Here is a 21,002-nt window from a genome sequence, read left to right as displayed (position 1 = left end):
GAAGGAAGGAAGGAAGGAAGGAAGGAAGGAAGGAAGGAAGGAAGGAAAAAAAGAAGGGAAGAAGGAAGGCAGGCTAGAAAGAAGGGAGCCCCACTGTGTGGGGCAGGATCTGGGGAGTCTGTAAATGGTGATCTTGGTGTCCAGATCCTTGGCTAAGTCAGAGAACTGTCCAGCCTCCCCAGGGATGGTCCTGAGTCCTGATCTATATGCCAGGAGAGACCAGGTCAAGAGTGAAACACACCAGAGTGTTTCATTGGTCACAAGTTACTGCTTTACTTATACTTTCTTCCTTGTAATATTGTAGTTGCTCACATCTCAGGGAAAGTGTGTTTGAGATAAAGTATTCATATAAATGGCAAACATAAAGGTAGTAGCTTCATATTTTGCACTATCCCTAATTGCTATTCATTTAGCAACATACAAGAAGATGACAAACTCCCGGATTATAACAAACTAGTCACGAAGTGGTGAGAGGACGGTTTATTAAGTACCAAATGAGTGAGATCTACTTCACCTACTTCCAGGGACAACTGTGAGGGTCATCTTTTATATATCGAAACACATTCTACCCGCACAACCTTTAGCTTCACCTCTGATAAAGTCCTCCCAGCTCCCCCAGAAAGAATGTCGTTTCCATAGCTGGGTTTAAGAACCTGCTTTGTCTGTTTCATTAATTTCTGGCAGAATTCCTAAATGGAAACTGACTTAGCAATGCAGCATGTGTAAGCCAAGGAGAAAGGGCATCACTGCAAAATTTATAGATCTGCTTAAGACTGGCTGTGCACTGCATTGAACTAAGGAGAATAAAAGGAAACCTGGCAAAAATCTGAAGGGTTCATGTATCAGCATCTCCATCCCAGATTCTCCTGACAGTTACAACTTATTCCTTTGTTTGGCTGTTGGTTCAGAACAGCTGTACCTAGTCGGCTGACACTTGGCATCACCTGGGAGTTCATTTCTGCTTTACAATTCCATGATCATTTTTGTTCTTGCTGCGGCTAAACGATAGAAATACTAATAAGCACAATAGTCTATGATCATATAAACATAGTTGCTACTGAATTTTCTCCAAGAATCATTTAACCATCAGATTTACCATTGCTAGCCTCAGGTGATGATCTAAGAATTTTTCATATGAATGTGTCATAACTTGGTGCTGCAGGATAGCATTAAAAGGATAATCGTTTCAGAGGGAAATATTTTTAAAAACCAAAAAAGGGGAGATTATTTCCTTTCTTTTTAATCTTTTATGTAAATTCAATTTAGTAACGTAAACTGTATTATCAGTTTCAGGGGTAGAATTTAGTGATTCATCAGTTGCATATAACACCCAGTGCTCGTTACATCAAGTGCCCTCCTTAATGCCCATCACCCAGTTCCCCCATCCCCCCCACACACACACACCCCCTCCAGCAACCTTCAGTTTGTTCCCTAGAGTTAAAGAGTCTCTTATGGTTTGCCTTCCTCTCTGTTTTCAACTTGTTTTATTTTTCCTTCAAGGGGGAATTATTTTTAGTTTTAACATACATTTATCTTAAAGTCCAAGGAATAGATACGAGGTATCTGTCTGTTGCTTCTATCACTGCTAACCTTTATTGTTAGTTTTACAATGTATGTGAAGTGTCTGCTCTTGGGGGGAATGTTGGTTTCGTTGTTTTTAGTAAAAGCCTCAGGATTTGTTCGGGAAGAGCCTAGTGCAGTGTTTGCTGCTCAGCTTGGGTGAAGCGTAATCCTTGGCAACCTGTCAGGGATTCAGAGACCACTGGGGTCTGCTGGACGCTCAAGAGTTTCTCTGTGGGAATGACTGGAGACAGCACACAGCAGGTGGTCCGCTCAGTACTGTCCCCTGGGGCAGCAAGGGAACCCGGCCCAATTTGTCATCCCACAGTATCCTGTCAGCAGTTAAAAGTCTTAAGCACAAAACCTTGAACATTTAAGGCAAACTTCCTCCTAGTATCTTTTAAAAGCAATGTCCATGGATGGAAATATTAATACACAGCGCCCAAGTTTTTCACATGAAGATCTAATATTGGATTCAAATGATATGTTGTGTGATCAATAGAAATGTTGTGTACTCTCTGATTTTACTAAACAAAATGATGCCAATTACATTGCCTTCTACCTGACAAAGAGGTGAGGGTGTAGCTGATAATACAGGGTAAAATCACCCCTCTTCCTTCTCTCCTTAGTTAGTTTTGTTTGGTTTGTAGATCTGTGAAGGATACCTTGAAATACATTTTGAAAGGACTTTTCTTTGGAGTATTAAAAAAAAATCGACCCAATTCTTAATTATTCATCATAATGATTCAAGAGTAACATGCAGCTTTGAAATCCCCAGATTTCCATTATCAAGATTCTTATCTGATTGATAAATACCTTCCCTACTTGCCCAGTAGTAATACCTGCTTCTACTCATTGAGTGCCAGGGTTGTGCCAGTTCCCTTACCTGGATTATTTATGATCCCTACAAAAATCCTGCAAGAGTACCATTACCATTGTTTTCAAGATGGGAAAATTGTATTCTGGGTGGCTAAGTGATACGCTCAAGGACTCAAAGCTAGTAGGAGATAAGATTTGAATCAGATTTATCTCCAAAGTGCAACTCAGCCTGACTCGTCTTTGCTGTTACCCCTAAAAGCCATGCTGAGAGTCATGAAATGGCCCCAAAACATGTCCTCGATGGGAGAATGCAAGGCAAGAAAGGCCTTATGTAATTTGGAAACCGAATAATCAGACATTGAGTATTTTTTTTTTTAAAGATTTTATTTATTTATTTATTAGAGAGTGAGCGAGAGAGAAACAGCATGAGAGAGGAGAGGGTCAGAGGGAGAAGCAGGCTCCCCGCTGAGCCGGGAGCCCGATGTGGGACTCGATCCCAGGACCCTGGGATCATGACCTGAGCCGAAAGCAGTCGCTTAACCAACTGAGCCACCCAGGCGCCCAGACATTGAGTATTTTTATCAATTAGAGTAAAAATCAAAATTGGAGAAGTCAAAAACGAAACAAAACAAAATGGGGACTTGTGAAGGAAAGGAAGAAGAAAAGCCAAAGAAAATGAAAAAAAAAAAAAAAGAAGAGAGAGAGAGATCAAATAAAAGTAAAAAAGGGCATCTGAGTTTCACATGCAAATAATAAAATAGAAATTGGGAAGGAAGTCAAGGAATTAAAAATCACTAAGAATGAATCAGTAGCCAGGAAAAAATTTTGTCTAGAGATAAATATATATATTTTTTCTTTTTCCTGAAGATCAATAGGATCTTTCTTGGCTTACCATAATGCTTTTGCTTTACATCCTGATAATATCAGTCATGAACATTATGTAAGTTAGACTGTTTTTGCTTGAGACTGAGCACTGCTTAATGGTGTTCCCAGTGGTGTAAGCTGGGAGAAGTTCCGGTACAAAATGCCCTTGAGTCTCAGGACCAAGAGCTTTGGCTTCATTTAACCCATGTGCCTAATGGCGGAGTCATCATTTTCAGTTTGCTCTCACATACCTGAAGTTTGACAAGTGGATATCAAGCTTATCATAGTTGTAAGCCAAAATTAAGACTAGTGTCTACTCCTAATTCAAAATGGATGAATTTTGTCATGCTCTTCTACTGTTGTAGCATTATTAGACTCTTTCCATTTCCTCAAAAGTATGGTGGCAGTCAGGCATTCAACGGTGTTCTTCTGAGTAGAATAGAAATTTTGAATAGAATGGCTCCTGATCTGTATGTTAATATGTATATAACTAATAATACATATTTTTATTAGGAACAAATAAGCCACCTTGTATTCTTCTTTGCCATATATATACATATATATATAGCCATATATATGGATATCTATATACATAATATATATAGATCTAAAAATTATAAGGTCAAATATACACATAAAATGTAATTTCCAAAATAAATAAGTAGTTGCCATTCAAAAGTGACCTTGAACTTGAGTTGCACTGACATGACTTTATATCATTATCTTTGAGCCTTCCTGGAAAATATATTTTACTTACTGGCAATTGGTCTTTTCTCTTTTCCAACTTCCTTAGAAGATAAAATATTGGTTATAAAAAATGTTGAGCCTTTTTCCTATTTCATTCTAATTAAATTAATTAACTGTGATTACCCTTTGATAATTTTATTCTATTGAATTACACCCAGAAAGTACTTCACTTGTTTGCTGTTGTTTATTAAACCTGAAAGTGTAGTGAAGTCTGCCATACCTTATGTGAACTCTTCCTTTTAAGAGGATTTAAGACTAAAGGTTGTTGAGAAGAGGGAAAGACACATGTAAACCTTCCCCTTCTTTATCTTCTATCCAGCTACGTCTACATCTACAACCGGGACAAGCCATCTTGTAAAGTGTGCAGAGAAGGAGAAAACTTTCTGTGTGAATGGAGGCGAGTGCTTCATGGTGAAAGACCTTTCAAACCCCTCAAGATACTTGTGCAAGTAAGAAAAGCAATCCTCTTTGTGGCTTATGTCCGTAACTGCTTCTTTCAGATGACTCCATGTCTCATGATGTCTTGTTGCTTCTTTTCCCGATTTTGTTGCATCCTGTTGAATAATGCTGTTTTATTTGTAGAGTGTTTTGAAAAGTTCACACCATTTGTCATCTCCTCTGTTACATCCAGAATTGTTTTTTGCTTGTTTCAATTTTCTTTGTGCCTTTATATTTATAAAGTTGCTTTCCCCATGGTTTTCCTCACTGGTACCTAGAAGAGATGTGCAAATATCACAGAGGCCTATAAAGCTCCTTCTCCATCCAGTGTATGAATGAGGCTGTAAGATAATGTGCCTTTTTACCCCAATGATCACCTGCAAAATGAATAGGACAACTAAAAGCAGCAGAAGGGTAGAAGATTCTTTACTTATGCATCTGTTACACTTGGCATTAGTTTATTGGTTTACAACTATTCTAAAAATGGAATTTAGGTTGCTCTCACTAATAGGAAAAAAAAAATTGCACATGTTTGGAAATGCATTTAGTGTGTGTACCATCATTGTGTGTAGAAGGCAGAGTGTTCTTTCATGCACTGCCGTTGTTTGGAGATATATTTAGAATGGTGCTCTTTCTAGTGACCTGAGGAAGTTGATGCACCATTAAGAAGGATCACAGTCATTCTTTCTTAACAGGCAGAATGAAACAATGATATTACCAGTACATTAAATATTTAAACCTTGCAGTTAAAATTAGTAGGTCTTATTAAAACCACATGTTTATTGTGCCATGCCTTTTAAGTCTCCTCTTGATATTCCGGCTGTATGTGGGACATGGACGCATATAATGTGATGTGGTAAAAATGTGTAATGTCCCATTGAAATGATGAGAAATGCGTATTTATTTTTCAGTTGCCTGATGTCTGTGTCCCATTTTTCTAAAGTAGCAGTGATTATCATAAAGGAGGAAAAAAACCATGCCATCATAAAAACTACCTCCAGAATATGAGCTTGTGGCTTACATGTGGACAAAGAAGAGCAAGTTTGTCAGAGGCACAGCTGAGCTAATAGAGCAATTAGCAAAATGGAAAAAAAAAGGCACAAGAAATAATTAAGAAGGCCATTTCCCTTTCACATCATATAAATAGTATAGAAATATTTATGTGCCAGTTCTAAGAAAACCTTTTATTTTTTATAAGTTACAAAGGACATCATTAAAGACACATGTTTTAAAATCATCACATCAAACAAAAATACCATTTTTGTGGGAAATGTTTTGTCACACCCTGTGCTGTTCTAGACAAGGGCTGTCTGTAGGGTGTGTCATGGGACCTCAGGTACTAAGTACAAGTGAACAAGTACCTCCCAGAACCACTTTCTTGCCCTCAAAAGCTTTTTTTTTTTTTGTTAAGCTCTTATAAAAGAGCAGAAGTGGTTCCAAGAGAAGACAAGTTTTGGTAGTTGTGTAGCTGATTTTATCAATGAAGACAGGCAACTAATAAGATTAAATATAGTCTTTTAGAGTGAACAAAAGACTAAGAATCACAAGAATTAGAATTCTAATCTCAATTACCAAACATCTCTTTCACAGAGATAGGTAATAGCCTTAAGCCAAGATAAAACTCATAGGTAAAGGCCTTTTCAAAATTTGAAAGCAAGATGAAAATGAAAGAGCATGTAGAAAATTATTTCTTCCGGGTCCAAATTACTTCATATGACAATGAGTGTTTATTGGTTTAACAGTAATCCTAGAGATTCACTTTTAGATCATGAGTATATTGAAATCTACATACCTATAGTAAAGAATAAAAGTTGGTCAGTTTTGGTCTTTGGTTCTGCCGACTTGCTGTGAACACAACACAAACATGGCACCCCTATATTTATCATATTGAATTGAGATGAAGAAATTTTATGATCTCCTCCAAGGTTTTCTCTCATCGAAATAGAAACAAACAGAAGCTGAGAATTATAATCTATAAAATATGAGGTTCATTTATTACATGGGGAAATTTTGTTATTCCGTCCTAATCTTAGGCAAACCACCTAATTATGTTTTAATAAATCGCCTTGAAAAAAAAAACATTGAAATTACAGGTCCTTAAGTTCTCCTTCTTTTTAAACAACTGCACCCAGATTACCTATGTCTCATACAACTACTTCTTGAGGAAAGCATCTGAGACCACTATATTTTAATTATAATAATGAAACATGATCATTTTTCATCATCGTCTTTGCAAAGATTGACAAGCTGCGTAGGTGCATCTGATAGTTTCTGAATACCTCTAAAGAACCAGCACAGTGATTTTCCACATATTAATTTCAGCTGTTCTGCAACCCTCCCACGTCCTACACAAAACATGCAATCACATAAGTGCTGTTCATTTGTTCCATTTTGGTATTATGCCAGCAACCGTAATTTTTTTTCACCCACCAGTTTCTCATTAAATTTTAAGCCCAATCCAGAAAAAAAAAATACTTGCTGTATATTTTTTTAATCTTGAAGTGAAATGTTTGTTATTCCTCTAATAAATATTAAAGCAGCAAACCATGAATGAACACTCTGTATCCCCCAAGCTAATTGTCTAGTGGGTTATGCTTGTCTTCCACTTCTCAGCAGATTGGCATCATAATTTTACTGGGTTGGGTTTTGGGTTTTTTGTGGTAATTATAATCTTTCAGAAAAGTGTTAAATGCTTATCACTGGATCTTGTTAGAAACAAAATCTTTGACACCTATGATTTTGATAACTGTTTTACTCCCTTCTGGACCATCTTTTTATTGAACCGTCAAAGCAGGCTAGTGCCTTGAGGAAAGAATTAAGAGTATATTTAAAATCCAGAATATTTCAGGCCTTTTTTGTTGAATGAAAGTGGTTTTTTTTTATCCTTGTATTAAAAACATCTTTAACATAAAAAAAAAAATCACTATTCAGAATTGAAACAAAGACATGTAATATACCATGTCTTTTGATAGTATACTGTTCACTAGACCACATGAATAGACACAGAAAACATTAAAAAAAAATGCTACATTGGCTCATCATAGTCCTGTGTACGAAGCCAGTTCATAGTTTCCATATGGTCCATCTGTCTAAAGCAAAACATTGCTGAAGCATGAGCCACATCGTTCAAAATCAACTTTATCCCATGACTCAAACACCACAAGCATGGAAGTTTCCAAATCGTCTCTCTGGTCCCCTAATCCACTGTTGTCTTCTTGGGAGTTGAAGTAGAAGACTGTATAGCAGATCTCTTTTGTCTCTCCACTTAGAACAAGGTGTTCCAAATGGATTAACCATGTAACAGTTAAACACTTCTCTGAGGAGAGGTTTGCTGGTTACTTGGACATTCCCTTGGGGACTGTGTGGGAATTTCAGCAGTGGTTCTCATCTTCTATATTGCTCTTCTCTCCATAGTAATTTAAAATCTATCCTGGGGAAAAAATAGTTACTATTCCAGATCACATAAAGACAGAAGAATCATTCCATCTTTCACCTTTTGATGCCCTGTGTAATCGCATGGTTCAAAGAAACAAGATAATTTGAAATAATGTCGAGATTTTCCTCTTTGCTTTTCCCCTTGTTCTTGTATATCAATTCTCTGAGTAGTTTCAGTAGAGAACTATTTTGGAAGATGTTGTTGTGATTTTTTTTTTAATCTAAAAATGATTTTATACCAGACCATATTTTTTAACCCATTATGTTGTCCCATGGACAGATGTGGTTTTCGCATGAGGGGATTAGAGTCTTAACCACCAATTTTGGTGAATGGTCTTGAGTCCTTTCACTTCAACTCTCTGGACGATATCTTTATGTATAATATAGAGTTAATATGTTCTCCAAATTTCTTCCCAGGGAGTCCATGAAATTAAATGAATTCATTTCTGCTAAAGTATTTCTAACTCTGGGGAAGCAAGATTTTTTTTTTACTTATAATAAAAAGTAAATGGTAGTATTACATTTTCTCTGTAGACATTAGACAAATACATACACCTGTCTTAATAGACTATGCTAGCATGTTTAAAAAAAAAAACAACATTTCTTCATTTTACTTAACATTCACAGTTTTACTTGGTTTGGTGGGGCTACCAGCTAGCTTTGTAACTTTGCATTTGACAGATCATGTAATATCTCTGACCATTATCTTTCTTATAAGCAGAAACCAGAACAGAAACAAACACAAAACAAAAACCAGAAACAAAACACACAAAACTTGGGAAGATGGGAGTTGCCTTCAAACATGAACTTACGATTTTGTATCATTTATGAAGCTGTGTAGTATATATAAGGGCCTATAAAAATACACATAACTAAGAGATAAAGTAACAACAAATACGTTATAATAAACTCAATAAGTGAAACATTAAGCATTTGTTTATAGAACAACTATATCTATGCCAGGCATTTTTGAAAACACAGAGAAAATGGAAGGCGTGGTCTCTGGTCCCTGGGAAGTTAGTCTGTTTAGGAAAATGAAGTAGCTAAAATAGTAAATCAATTAGAGTGAATATATCCCAAGTGGTGCAGTGCTGATTATTATGATAATGAAAATTGAAAGAAGGAAGAGAAAAGACGGGAATAACTTGGAGAAGACTCTATAAACATAGCCATCACTTACGGAGTGTTTTCCATATACCCGACAGGCATTGAGACTGCAATAATCTTTCCTGCAAGACACAGTCACATGCATAGCTAGACCAGCAGCTCCATTCTGGGATGCAAAACAGCTACAAAACAACAAAACAAAAAACAACTTAGACGTGAGGACCAGTTTATGAGTTCCAAAGGCCAGGCAGATGACCTTGGACATTGTGAGAGCTAATAGGGAGTATTAGTAACTTCTGGAGCAGGAGAGTGACACAGTAAATATAGAACAGATGTTTAGGGAAGACAGACTTCTGTACAGGATAGAGATATTTGGGGACTAGGTAAGGTGGGGTGAGAAAGAGACACTAGCTAAGGTTAAAATTTTATAAAATCTGGGTGCCTGGGTGGCTCAGTTGGTTAAGCGACTGCCTTCGACTCAGGTCATGATCCCGGAGTCCTGGGATCGAGTCCCGCATCAGGCTCCCTGCTCAGCGAGGAGCCTGCTTCTCCCTCGGACCCTCCCCCCTCTCATGTACTGTCTCTCTCTCATTCTCGCTCTCTCAAATAAATAAATCTTTAAAAAAAAAAAGTTTTATAAAATCCTGCAATAAAAATGATGATGATATTTATAACACTTTTTAGTAGCTGGATTAGCATAATTAAACAAGGGGATGACGGCTCGTATTCATGGTTGTGTCCTGTGGCCTCATTATCATGGCTGTAAAGGAGAAATTTGAAATAGATAAAAGGAATATGTATATATTGGGTCAGAACCTCCAGTCCATGAGAACAGACTGCTAACTGAACTCTTATTCCAGCCCTAGAAGAGTTCATTCTTCCGAATGGGTGTGACACCTGCCTATGGCACTTCTCTGTTCTTAAAAGCTGTAACATTTAACAGATGGAGAAGCATTTATGAGAGAGAGTCAGTGCAACTGGTGGCTTAGATCTGCTTTTGAGATGACCACATCTTCTATTTCTTCTGTGTTTCTCGTGCACTGAGAATCCTGCCATGCGCTTACTAGGTTAGGTAGTTATGAACTCATTTTGACTTTCACTCACTAAGGCAGATTGAAGGAAATCCTTTTGTTCTTATAGAAAACAATTTAGGTGTAGTTTTGCCTAAAATCAGGTGCACTGACTAGGTGTTCTTAATAGTTTGCTTCCCTTTTTCTCCTAAACTCAGCCAGGGTGGCCACATATTTATTAATCTCCTTCTATGAGGCAGGCTCTGTGCTAGTGCTTAGCATGAAGTACTGAACAAAAGCCATGCTAGGCTCTGCCCTCAGGGAGTCTGTAGGCTATTGAGAGTAGCAAACATATTTCAAGTAATTAATTTAATTACAAGTGGTAGGTGTGCCGGGTGCCATGATGGATATTTAGGGAGCTAAGGAAATGTTTTATGGGAGACCCCAACTAGTCAGAGGTGAAGACTCTGGGGTGGGGGAAAGTATATGCAGCTCTCGCCTTGAGAAACAAATAGCCTACTTAAAACACAATTTTGAAATGTTTATATTGAATTATTTAAATAAAATGGGAATATTTAGCTGCTTCGTCATAAAACAAGGCTGGCAGAGTAGATAGAACTGTAAAGTTCTGAGTCTCCAGGCTGTTGGACATGACAGGGGGAGGACATCCTCCAGAGAGGAAGACCAGACCACAAAGTAGCACTCAGTATGTCCTCGAGTCACAGTGACGTGGAGATGTATGGGATGTAGATTGATCCCATAGCCGATGAAATTGTTTGACCCCAGACTTACCAAGATACATCATGTCAAGTAAACAATGGCGAGAGTTTGAGTCTGCAGATGAGCATTTCAGAGCAAGCTGTGCAAACAGAGCTCTGGGAAGGGCACCAAGGTTCAAACAGGACCGGTTAATTCATAAACACTGCCACCGTCATTATTGGGATTGTATGTCTTAGACACTGAAAACCAACACTGGAGAGCCAGGACAACTCTGATTTTTGTTTTTCCTCAATATTTACCCATGAATCCAGTGTGGCCACTCTATGTATACCGTTATCTTCTGGCTTGAGAATGAGTCCCCAGATCCATATTAAATAAAAAAAGGGAAAAGTGGTGATGTGTGCTAGCTGAACAGTAACGGGGAGGTATCCAGGGTTGGATCCGAAGGAAATGTTACTGAAACATTTTATATTTAATATTTTCTTTAATGACGTTGAAGGACGCCTTTCCTGGAGGAAATAAATATCTTTTACATATGATGCCATAGAGAAAACTGAAACATGAATTAGAAAAGCATATACAAACCTTAAGAAATTTCACTTAAAGGTAGATAACAGAATGAGGTTCATTGTGGGGAAAATGCAGACTAAGAGTAACAATACATTTGGGAAAGAGTAATCTACAACACAGATACTCAAGCAGTGAGTGGGCGAGGTCTAGCCAGAATGCCGAGCAGGGGAAGGGGTGAGTAAAATCAGTGCTTGTAATGTGATACTGTAGAAAAACAGATCCACAACTATTTGAGCTAGCGTAGACACTGCCAAATCTAGCTTTACACAGAAAGAGAGCAAAAGGCCTTCCCATCTAACACTTAAACTCACTGAGATTCCTTAAGATGTATTTGTTGTCATTTCCATTAGTTGATATTTGTAAACATTAAACACCAAAGAAATTATTTCAGAGGTTATACAGTATGAAGGAAATACCACAACTAGTTTTGAAGTAGAGCGAATAGACAATAGGGGCTCTTCTTTTTGAGGCAAGGTATTTTTTTAAACTCTCCAAATATCTCATTGTAGGGTGATGACCAGGAGGGAGGAGATATCAGATATAGACTTTGTTTCCCTTTTCCTGTCTGATTAGGGAGGGCCTGATGAAAATTCATGAAACCAAGAATAAAGGGTGTCTAAGGATGGTTTAAAAATTGACCATAAATTTGTAAAACCACAAAACCACTTATAATGGTTTATAAAATTAGCCAATGGTAAATAACTAGAAGTTTCTTGGGGGTCTGTAAGTATCTCTGAATATGTCTAGCGGCTCCACCAATAAAGGGGAAATAGTATTCAATTAGAATATCAAAACCTTACCAAGCATTAAATCAATTCCCAAAATACATGCATGTATGATTTATTACATCATAAGCATATCAGGATAGTCACCAAGTATTAAGGTTATTGTTGCAAACAGTTTCTGTTTGACAATACTATGTTCAAGTCTTGCAGTGTCCAATAAAGAACTGGCATCATGGCTTGGTGGTTTATCTCCATCATAAGATGACATTGACTCTTTGGTATAGTAACACCAGATCTGCTGAAGCTATGCCAGTCTTTTTTGGAACTATCAGTTATATCTGAACCCAAACTACCCTTATGCTAATGTTTACCTTCACCCTTTATTGGACACTGCATTCTGACACTCTTAGGCTCGGTTTAACAAACATTTTGTGAGAGCTTTTGACAAGGCAGATACTGAGTTAAAATTAGAGATACAGAATGATCAAAATATGGTCACTGTCCCAACCCAGACAGGCGAGGGCAATGAAAGAGATGGGGACAGGGTGCAGTGCGGGAGCCCAAGAGAGAATCGTCAGCTAGGCCGTGGGAGCCAGAGATGGGGAGATGGAGGTCAGGGAAGGGTCAGTTGGAAGAGGTGATACTTTTAAGTTCAGACGAAACTGTCTGTGAACTTTCATCTCATTAAGCACAAATGTAGAGCAAAAATTATTTATCATGTTAAGAGCAAATACTAAAACAAAAAATAATACTAATTTTCGTCTACTCTGATCAATGAAACAAATGGTTTCAGAGACAGAGACATTTGAGGCTACAATAGAGACTTATTATTATTCATACAGATTTTTCTAAGAAATAAAATTCTTGGAATTTTCCCAGACTCTTGCCAAAGCATATTGTTCAAAATCAGATTAAATTTACCATACTCTTATCTCCAAAGAAAGTGATAGATTGGATGCTTAATGTAGAATGCTAATTTATAAATACGTAAGAAGCCAGACAGTCTCCTTGTCTTTCAGAAGTAATTCCATAGAAGTTAATCAGAGCTTATAGATCAGATGAATTTCCATTTGCATATGCTTTCTGTATACAATCAATGCAGTCTGCAGTTTGCTTACATAAAAACTATCTCAGTCTCTGCTTCCTTCCATTTAATTTGGCGACAACTCTAGATGTCCACAAAAGTTACATAATGACTATTGCTGCACGCTCAAATTGCTTTAGGAATAGGTATTTGCAATTCGTTTTCCCTTCATGATGGTCTTAAAAATGCATCCTATCAAAAATGTTTTTTCAAAGTCCTTGAGTCCTCCCCGACCGGTAACACATTCAGAAGAAATGCTCGTCAGTTTTCATACAGTGACTCCATGTGTTAGGATGAGCATTGATTCCCAGAACCTTTGTGGTGAAAGGAGCCTTTGATAAATCACTTAGTTAAGTCCCTCATCTTATCACTGAGGCCTGATGAAGTCAAAGTCAAATGGACTGCCCACGTCCAAGCCCCAAGATAACTGTGGTGACAGGATAGAGGGACTTAGTCTCCATCTTCCAAGGTCGGGGTCCCTGACACCTTGAACTTTAATGTACATACAGATCTCTTAGGGATCTTGTTAAAATGCAGATTCTTATTCAGTAGTTATGAAGTGGGGGCCCAAGATTCTGCATTTCTACTAATAAGATCCCAGGAGATGCTGATGCTTTTGGTCCATGAACCACACTTTGAATAATAATAAGGCTTTACCCTAAGAAAATTTATCTGAGTGAAGGGAAACATTAGCATAAGGGTAGTTTGGGTTCAGATATAACTGATAGTTCCAAAAAAGATTGGCATACCTTCAGCAGATCTGGTGTTACTATACCAGATAGTCAATGTCATCTTATGATGGAGATAAACCACCAAGCCATAATGCCAGGTTCCTAGGAAACATCATTTTAGAAGTTCATACTAATTAGAAAATTGATTGGGCAAGAGTTTTGATCCACTTCACCCAGTTGTCCTGTGCCTTCTCACTCAACACGGACACCCAAGATGCACAAATGACAATTTTCTAATAAATGCATTCCTTCTCTCAAGGGACTCATGATTCTTCAGCTATATGTTAATTTCCTGATCCTTAAATCAGTGCACTTCTTACTTCAAATGGTTCTCCCCTACCTCCCCTCTCCCCCGCCACACGCAAGTGTTCACATGTCTTATACCATGTTCATTGCACGGAACAAGTGGATTATTGTGTGATCAATATGAGAATTCTAATTTTTATCAAGAATGCAAACAGGTAAGATGAAATGGTCATCATAGAATATATCCTTAATTCTGGATTACCTGCTTAATTGTAGGGTATGCCCATGCGGACTTGCAATCCTAGTTCAGAAACAAATACACAAACAAAGACCCTGTGTATTTCAGAAGTCATTATGTGAAATAAGTTCTATGGAAAACAGGTGTCCATGTATTTTCCTCATATATCTGTGAAGACATTCTTATTAAAGCATGTGTAATGACATCTTTATGAAAAATGGCCCAACCTCACAGACTACCATTCTTTTTTTTTTTTTTTTTTTGGAAAGATTTTATTTATTTTTTTCACAGAGACATAGTGAGAGCAAGAACACAAGCAGGGGGCGTGGGAGAGGGAGAAGCAGGCTTCCTGCAGAGCAGGGAGCCCGATGCGGGGCTCGATCCTAGGACCCTGGGATCATGACCTGAGCCGAAGGCAGATGCTTAATGACTGAGCCACCCAGGAGCCCCTACAGACTACCATTCTTATTTCTGGATTTCTCTGGGTAGATCTTCCTCTATTCACTGCTGCAAACATATTCTAACCAAAAATAACCAGTTTAATTATACAAAAGTGTTTTGAAGGGTTGAAAAGAGCTATACCAATACACGATGTTTGTTGTTAAGTTTATTGATAATATGCTAATAATCATAATTACACTTTATGTTTGCACAAGAACTCACGGGACTAAAACTCAAGAAGTGCTAGTATTTTATCTTACACGCCATTCTTCATGAAATAGGAAATTTAGAGGGGCGCCTGGGTGGCTCAGTCAGTTAAGCGGCTGCCTTCGGCTCAGGTCATGATCCCAGGGTCCTGGGATCGAGCCCCGCATCAGGCTCCCTGCTCTGCGGGAAGCCTGCCTCTCCCTCTGCCACTCCCCCTGCTTGTGTTCCCTCTCTCACTGTGTCTCTCTCTGTCAAATAAATAAAACCTTTAAAAAAAAAAAAAAAAAGAAAAGAAATAGGAAAATTAGATACACCAAGTCACTTGGTAATACTTTTTTGGCATTGAATATGGTTTTAAGGGGAATGAGAAAAATATCACCCTTACATTTGTAAAAATGAATAGTTTTATTCACATTTCTTTGATGCCAAAAAAATAGTGTTTATTCTTATTTACTCTGAGAAGACAGGGTCATGTGTAAATCATGAGGTATGTGCTGTCACTGCTACATTTTATTAGGTGTTTTGCATGATCATTATGGTATAGCTAAACTATTAATAGTAATCACGGCTATGGGTGTTGAGCATCTATAAGTTTATTTGCTTCCTGGAACCTTTTGATGGCCCTATTTCCTAGAGTATGTTATTGGGTACAATGAATCCAATATGAAATGCTTTCGTTAGTGGTATAACAGCAACAAAAAGAGCCGTTAGAAAGGACTTCCAAAGTTAGGCGCATCCCCATTGCATGACCTTATGAACGATATGGGTGAACGTATGTGAGTAAAATGAAAAGTTTATACCACTGAAAGATAGTTTTATCTTAGATACAAAATGATATCTGTTAAGTACGACTATAGAAGAGTAGCCGTTTAAATTTTAAAAACGTATCTGCCTTTGATTTGGGATCCATGGATGAAGTGAAATTTGTGCTAATAAATAATCTGCCTTTTTCTGTCATGCAGTATTAAAAATGAGACCTAATCTGTAATACCTTTAAAAAAATGGGGAATATAGTTGTTCTTGTCAGTAATCGCTAGAGTATGGAAGCACTTGACTTCTATGGTAGTTCGATGATTGAACTAACATAAAAGTAGCTATGAATGTACAGAATTGAGTGTATAGAGGATGGAAAGGCTTAGGATCATTTAAATAATAAAAGATCATGGATGGAACCGTGTAAATCCTTATCAAAACCAGCGTTTTAACAAGGTAGGAGTCAGTGCCCAGTGGCAAATAAGGGAAGGTGACTTAGTGGCCCAGGCCTTGCCAGCCCTATTCAACTTTTCAGCCTCCCTTGAGTTAAATTTAAGTCAACTCTTCTTAGGAAGACTGAAGCAAACCACAACAAAAATATATGCCCCGCAGTTGTCTTGGAACTTGGTTTTCTAAATGTGTTCTTTTCCTTTTCTTTATGTTGTTCAGTCACCAGGTCATTGTAGGAATCTCCATATTCCATAGGAGGAAAATTGCCAGTCTGAAAATTCAGTGTCTATAGCGTTCTATTGCTTATCACATTTTTGCCCTCTAGGTGCCAACCTGGATTCACTGGAGCAAGATGTACTGAGAATGTGCCCATGAAAGTCCAAAACCAAGAAAGTATGTTAAAATAATCTGAAATTTGCTTTCTCCCCCAAACTACAGCAACAATTACTACCACTTGGTGCTTTTACAGTTCAGTTGTAACTGATTCCTTTTGTCCTAACAATGGCTTAAGCACTCGGGGTGTAAACTCATTCAGTGTGAGCTTGTTTCACTGTCTGCCAGCTTGGGCCCCAAAGATCATCGAGGTAAATGAGAAGTGCCGGCCAAGATGGCCAGTGAGGCTGGCCACCGTGGCAGGCAGGCCAACCAAAAAAAAAGAAAATTTCCTTCCAACACCTTTGACCAAAGCTCTCAAATGGAAAACGGACTCGAAGAATACCTCCGAGTTCACTGTAGGTGAGTCCCTTTGGAAGAAAGCTGCCCCTTAAGATGCTGCCATCTTTCCGTCATGCAGACGCTGGGACCACACTTCGTCCAAATTTTGAATCCTTTGGGGGAAATGCCAGAGTCTGGAAACCATGGTTAGGACAAAGACTCAGTTCCTGAGGGTGAACTCACCAAGTTCAGTCAAATGACACTGAAGGAGCTTCTTTCTAGCGTATATTCACCTCTTCTCTTTTTCTCTGTTTTTTCTACCATTGTTTTTTGTTTCTTCTCTCAGGTGCCCAAATGAGTTTACTGGTGATCGCTGCCAAAACTACGTAATGGCCAGCTTCTACAGTACGTCCACTCCCTTTCTGTCTCTGCCTGAGTAGGAGCATGCTCAGTCGGTGCCGCTTTCTTGTTGCTGCATCTCCCCCCAGATCTCACCTAGAGCTAGATGCGTTTTACCAGGTCTAACATTGACTGCCTCTGCCTGTCGCATGAGAACATTAACAAAAAGCGATTGTATTACTTCCTCTGTTCGTGACTAGTTGGCTCTGAGATACTAATAGGCGTGTGAAGCTCCGGATGCTTCTGAAATTGGTACTGAATAATGTGATACAAAATGATAGTCAACATCACACAGTGCAATTATAATAAAGGCATTTAAAAGTCTCACTTTTATTGATAAAATAAAATCATTCCGCTAAACAGTCCATCTTCTTTATAAAAAATGGCAACATCCTGAAAAGGATGCTGCCAAGTTGTAATCAATATGCACTTGAAATGATGGTAAGTTAATTTTGGCTCAGAATGTGTTATTTATAACAAATAAACATACTCAAAAGAGTTCAGATGTTTCTCTTCATTAACAGTTTGCATTTAGGTATTTAAAAAGGCACTGACTAGGAAAATTACAAACAAACATTTCACAGCAAATGAGATATCCTGGCTTCTCCTTATGTTGCTTAGGAAACAAGTGATTCAGGACTAGTTTAAACAATCATTTATTTATATTAGCATTCCTTTATGCTGGTTTCAATGATAACTTTAGGGACAAATAGGTTTTTTTAAAGATATTTATTATTTACTTTGAAATATAGTAGTTTACCTCTAGATAGATACTTTTAAATGCAGAACTGGGAAATTTTGATGGCTGTCTATGACTTTGTGAAGCTTTGAACATCATTCCTAAGCGACCCAGTTCACATGTATATAATTTGCATGGATAACTGAACTATATAATTTGTCCTGCTGTTATGAACTGGGCTATCACTTTTAATTCTGGAGCTTTCGAAGCATTATACTTAAGGTGGATTCCATATAGTTATCGATTGAGATCAGAGGTCGACAATTTTTTTTTTTTCTGTGAAAGATCAGATAGTAAAGACTTCAGGGTTTGCCAGGTGATAACATCCCTGGCACAAACTGCTAATTCTGCCAACTCAAAAGCCGCCATAGACAACGCATGAACTGATGAGCATAGAGGTGCACTATTAGAACTTTATTTACGCAACTAATGAATCATTGAACACTGCAGCAAAAACTAATGATGTACTATACAGTGGCTAACTGAACATAATAAAATAAAATTTTATTTACAAAAGCAGGCAGTGGGCTGGATTTATCGACCCCTAATTTGGATTGTCAGTTGCGCAGCCTGAAAAATACTTCACATAGCTTATCGGTGTAAATTCACGTGACACCAGAAACAGTGATGTGAGCCGGTCATTTGGGGACCCTAAAAGAATCAGATTTACCTTTACTTGCTGCATGCAAAAAATAAGATTCTATGCCTCCTGTTAACACTCAGGGAAGAATAAATTTCACGGAAAAATTAATTTCATACGCATTACGGGGAGATCACACGCATAATACTCATTTATTCGTTTAGTTAGAGAGGTGGTACTTTTTGTGTATTTACATAGATGTCATAGGCCATTTTCTGTTGGGAAAAATTAGTAAATTGGCATTTGCTAAATTTTCAAACACAGTCTTCCCTTTATCCACAAGTCTTTAAATAATATACATTTAGTGGACAGAATTTTTCTCCCCATAGCTATAGATTAATCTTTTTAAAGGTAGATAAGATGCAAAGTAAAAATAGAAGTGATAGAGTTTTACTCAATATAGTTAAGCCATTCCTTTTAGAAATCAGTTTGTATTCAAATACCATAGATTTAGCAAATCACATGCCTGTATAAATATGATAGCATTATATTTTAGAATTTCGTGAAAATTCTGAACGTTTATATTATACTTAAATTTTTGGTGTTATGTAGAGTTTCATTGTGCACTGGAAGCAATGTTAGGACCCTATCTAGGGAAAAGCATTTAAAAAAATGAAGCTATTTCCCCAAATAATGATGCAGTTTAGAGCTGACAGTAGTAACCCGAGAAAATGTTTCAAACTTCTATTTTAGACCATTTTCTTTTTCCTAAGGTATCATTTCAAAATAGCCTCTGTGTATTTAATCAGAGTGTGATTCCTTAAATAAATTTTTCAGTAAGCTTTCGATGGCACTTTTGGAAGACATCCAGGACGGCAGCATTCCTATTTACCCTGATGTAACAAAGATTGATAGGAAGCACATTTAGGAACAGAAGCTGTAAATGGCCCGGCATGGATGCCGCCTCAGATCTGGAAACACAAGAGCTGCCATTCAGAAACTGCTTTCCAAAGTTGTCTTGCCCAGAGTTAATTTTCTAACCTCTATGTCTTAAGTTCTCAGTGTTCGTTTCTGCAAATCCCTATAGAGAAGGCAGGAAAATAAATTTTGCTGCTTTAAGAACTTTATGTTCAAGTAGCAATGTCGTCTGCACAAAGAATAAAAAATGTCGCCACGGTGGTAATGATTAAATCTTAATTGTGTTCATAACATCTGAAACACATACATAAATTTTCAAAGAAAAGCTATTCCCCAGGTTCGGAAAGAAACATTTTTCCAACTCACCAAACTACATTTTCAATTGAAGAATGACATTCTAAAAGAATGTACAATTTTTAAAATGCTTATTAACACATAACTTACATTATTAGGATTTGATGCAATTTTTCTGGTCAGAGTATCCTGTGGGCATTTATTGATTTATAAAAACAGATTTAAAGTATGAAAGAAAAGAACAAATGTATATTTTATAGGGCTTTCTTGAAGACAGCCATTTGCTTTGAAAGAAAACGTATTTGGAATACTTTCTAGGAAAATGTTGTCAAGGTTAGTCAGCTTCAAATTTGACCTATCTTGACACAGAATTCCTACTTTAAAGGACTGTATTCATCATTGTGGGGTATGTTTGTGGTGGGGGGAGCTATACAGACAATTCATAACTGATTTGTGGATTTATTGGACAGGAAAAAAAAGCACTCACAGCTTCAATAGCTAGAGGCAATATGGAACAAGTATGTCATATAGAAACTAATATATAATAAGAGATAGTTATCGAATAGCCCAAATTATAGAATATTCTTAAAGACTACAATTTTAGAACTTCTAAGCATATTCTTAGAATGACTAAACCCAATAGATATCCTTAAATGTAGTCTTGAATCAGAGGTTCCTAGTGCATAAATTACTTGTGTTGATTTCTAAATGCTTTAAAAACCACTGATGCTATTCATTTATTTATCCAACATGTGTATCTTGCTGACAGTAGAATAAAGGCACAATCAATGACAAATTGTCATAAAGCCCAGCTGAGTGTTAGTGAGACTTTATTGTGTGTGTGTCGGTGAGTGAGCTCATGTGCACATGGAAACTTGGGGGCGAAGACAAAGTCTCCTATTACATTTCAAAAGGCTCAGTGGCAATACGGATTTGTATATGTGAAAAAAAAAAGTACTTACATTTGTAAAGGTAAGTCAAAACTAAAAGTCAGACACTAAATTGGTCCCATTTAGCACTGGCATTGACAGACCTCCTTGAGAAGTCTCAGGGCTGCAGTGACTCAGGACTATACATATGTCTGTGATACTATTTGCATAAGGAGGCCCAAGATATTAAAGAGTAAAATCCTGAATGTCTTCAAGTTTTAACAGAAACCACGAAATGCATGTACAGATAAATTTTGGTAAAAGAAAGTTGTCTTATTTTTCTCTGATGCGATTGAAAATTTAAATTAACCTACAGGTTAATCAGTTTTCTTCAAACAATTATA

At 37.4% G+C, this 21,002-nt stretch overlaps 1 protein-coding gene across 6 annotated transcripts in view; it reads left to right on the top strand.

Moving 5' to 3' along the window:
• NRG1 (neuregulin 1) overlaps positions 1-21,002 on the top strand; it is a 1,093,773-nt gene that overhangs the window by 1,055,032 nt on the left and 17,739 nt on the right. For 4 of the 6 annotated variants that reach the window (XM_035004068.1, XM_035004070.1, XM_035004072.1 and 1 more), the window contains 2 exons: positions 4,310-4,439; positions 17,146-17,204. In XM_035004068.1, coding sequence (XP_034859959.1) covers positions 4,310-4,439; positions 17,146-17,204 — 189 coding nt within the window. Of the gene's footprint in view, positions 1-4,309; positions 4,440-16,470; positions 16,539-17,145; positions 17,205-21,002 lie in introns of all 6 variants that reach the window. The other 2 variants (XM_035004069.1, XM_035004074.1) reach the window with 1 other exon arrangement.

The sequence above is a fragment of the Mirounga leonina genome, unplaced genomic scaffold (genome assembly GCF_011800145.1).
Source record: "Mirounga leonina isolate KUSES-001 unplaced genomic scaffold, KU_Mleo_1.0 Mir_128, whole genome shotgun sequence".
NCBI classification, from domain to species: domain Eukaryota; kingdom Metazoa; phylum Chordata; class Mammalia; order Carnivora; family Phocidae; genus Mirounga; species Mirounga leonina.
This window is presented reverse-complemented; position numbering and strand designations above follow the sequence as displayed.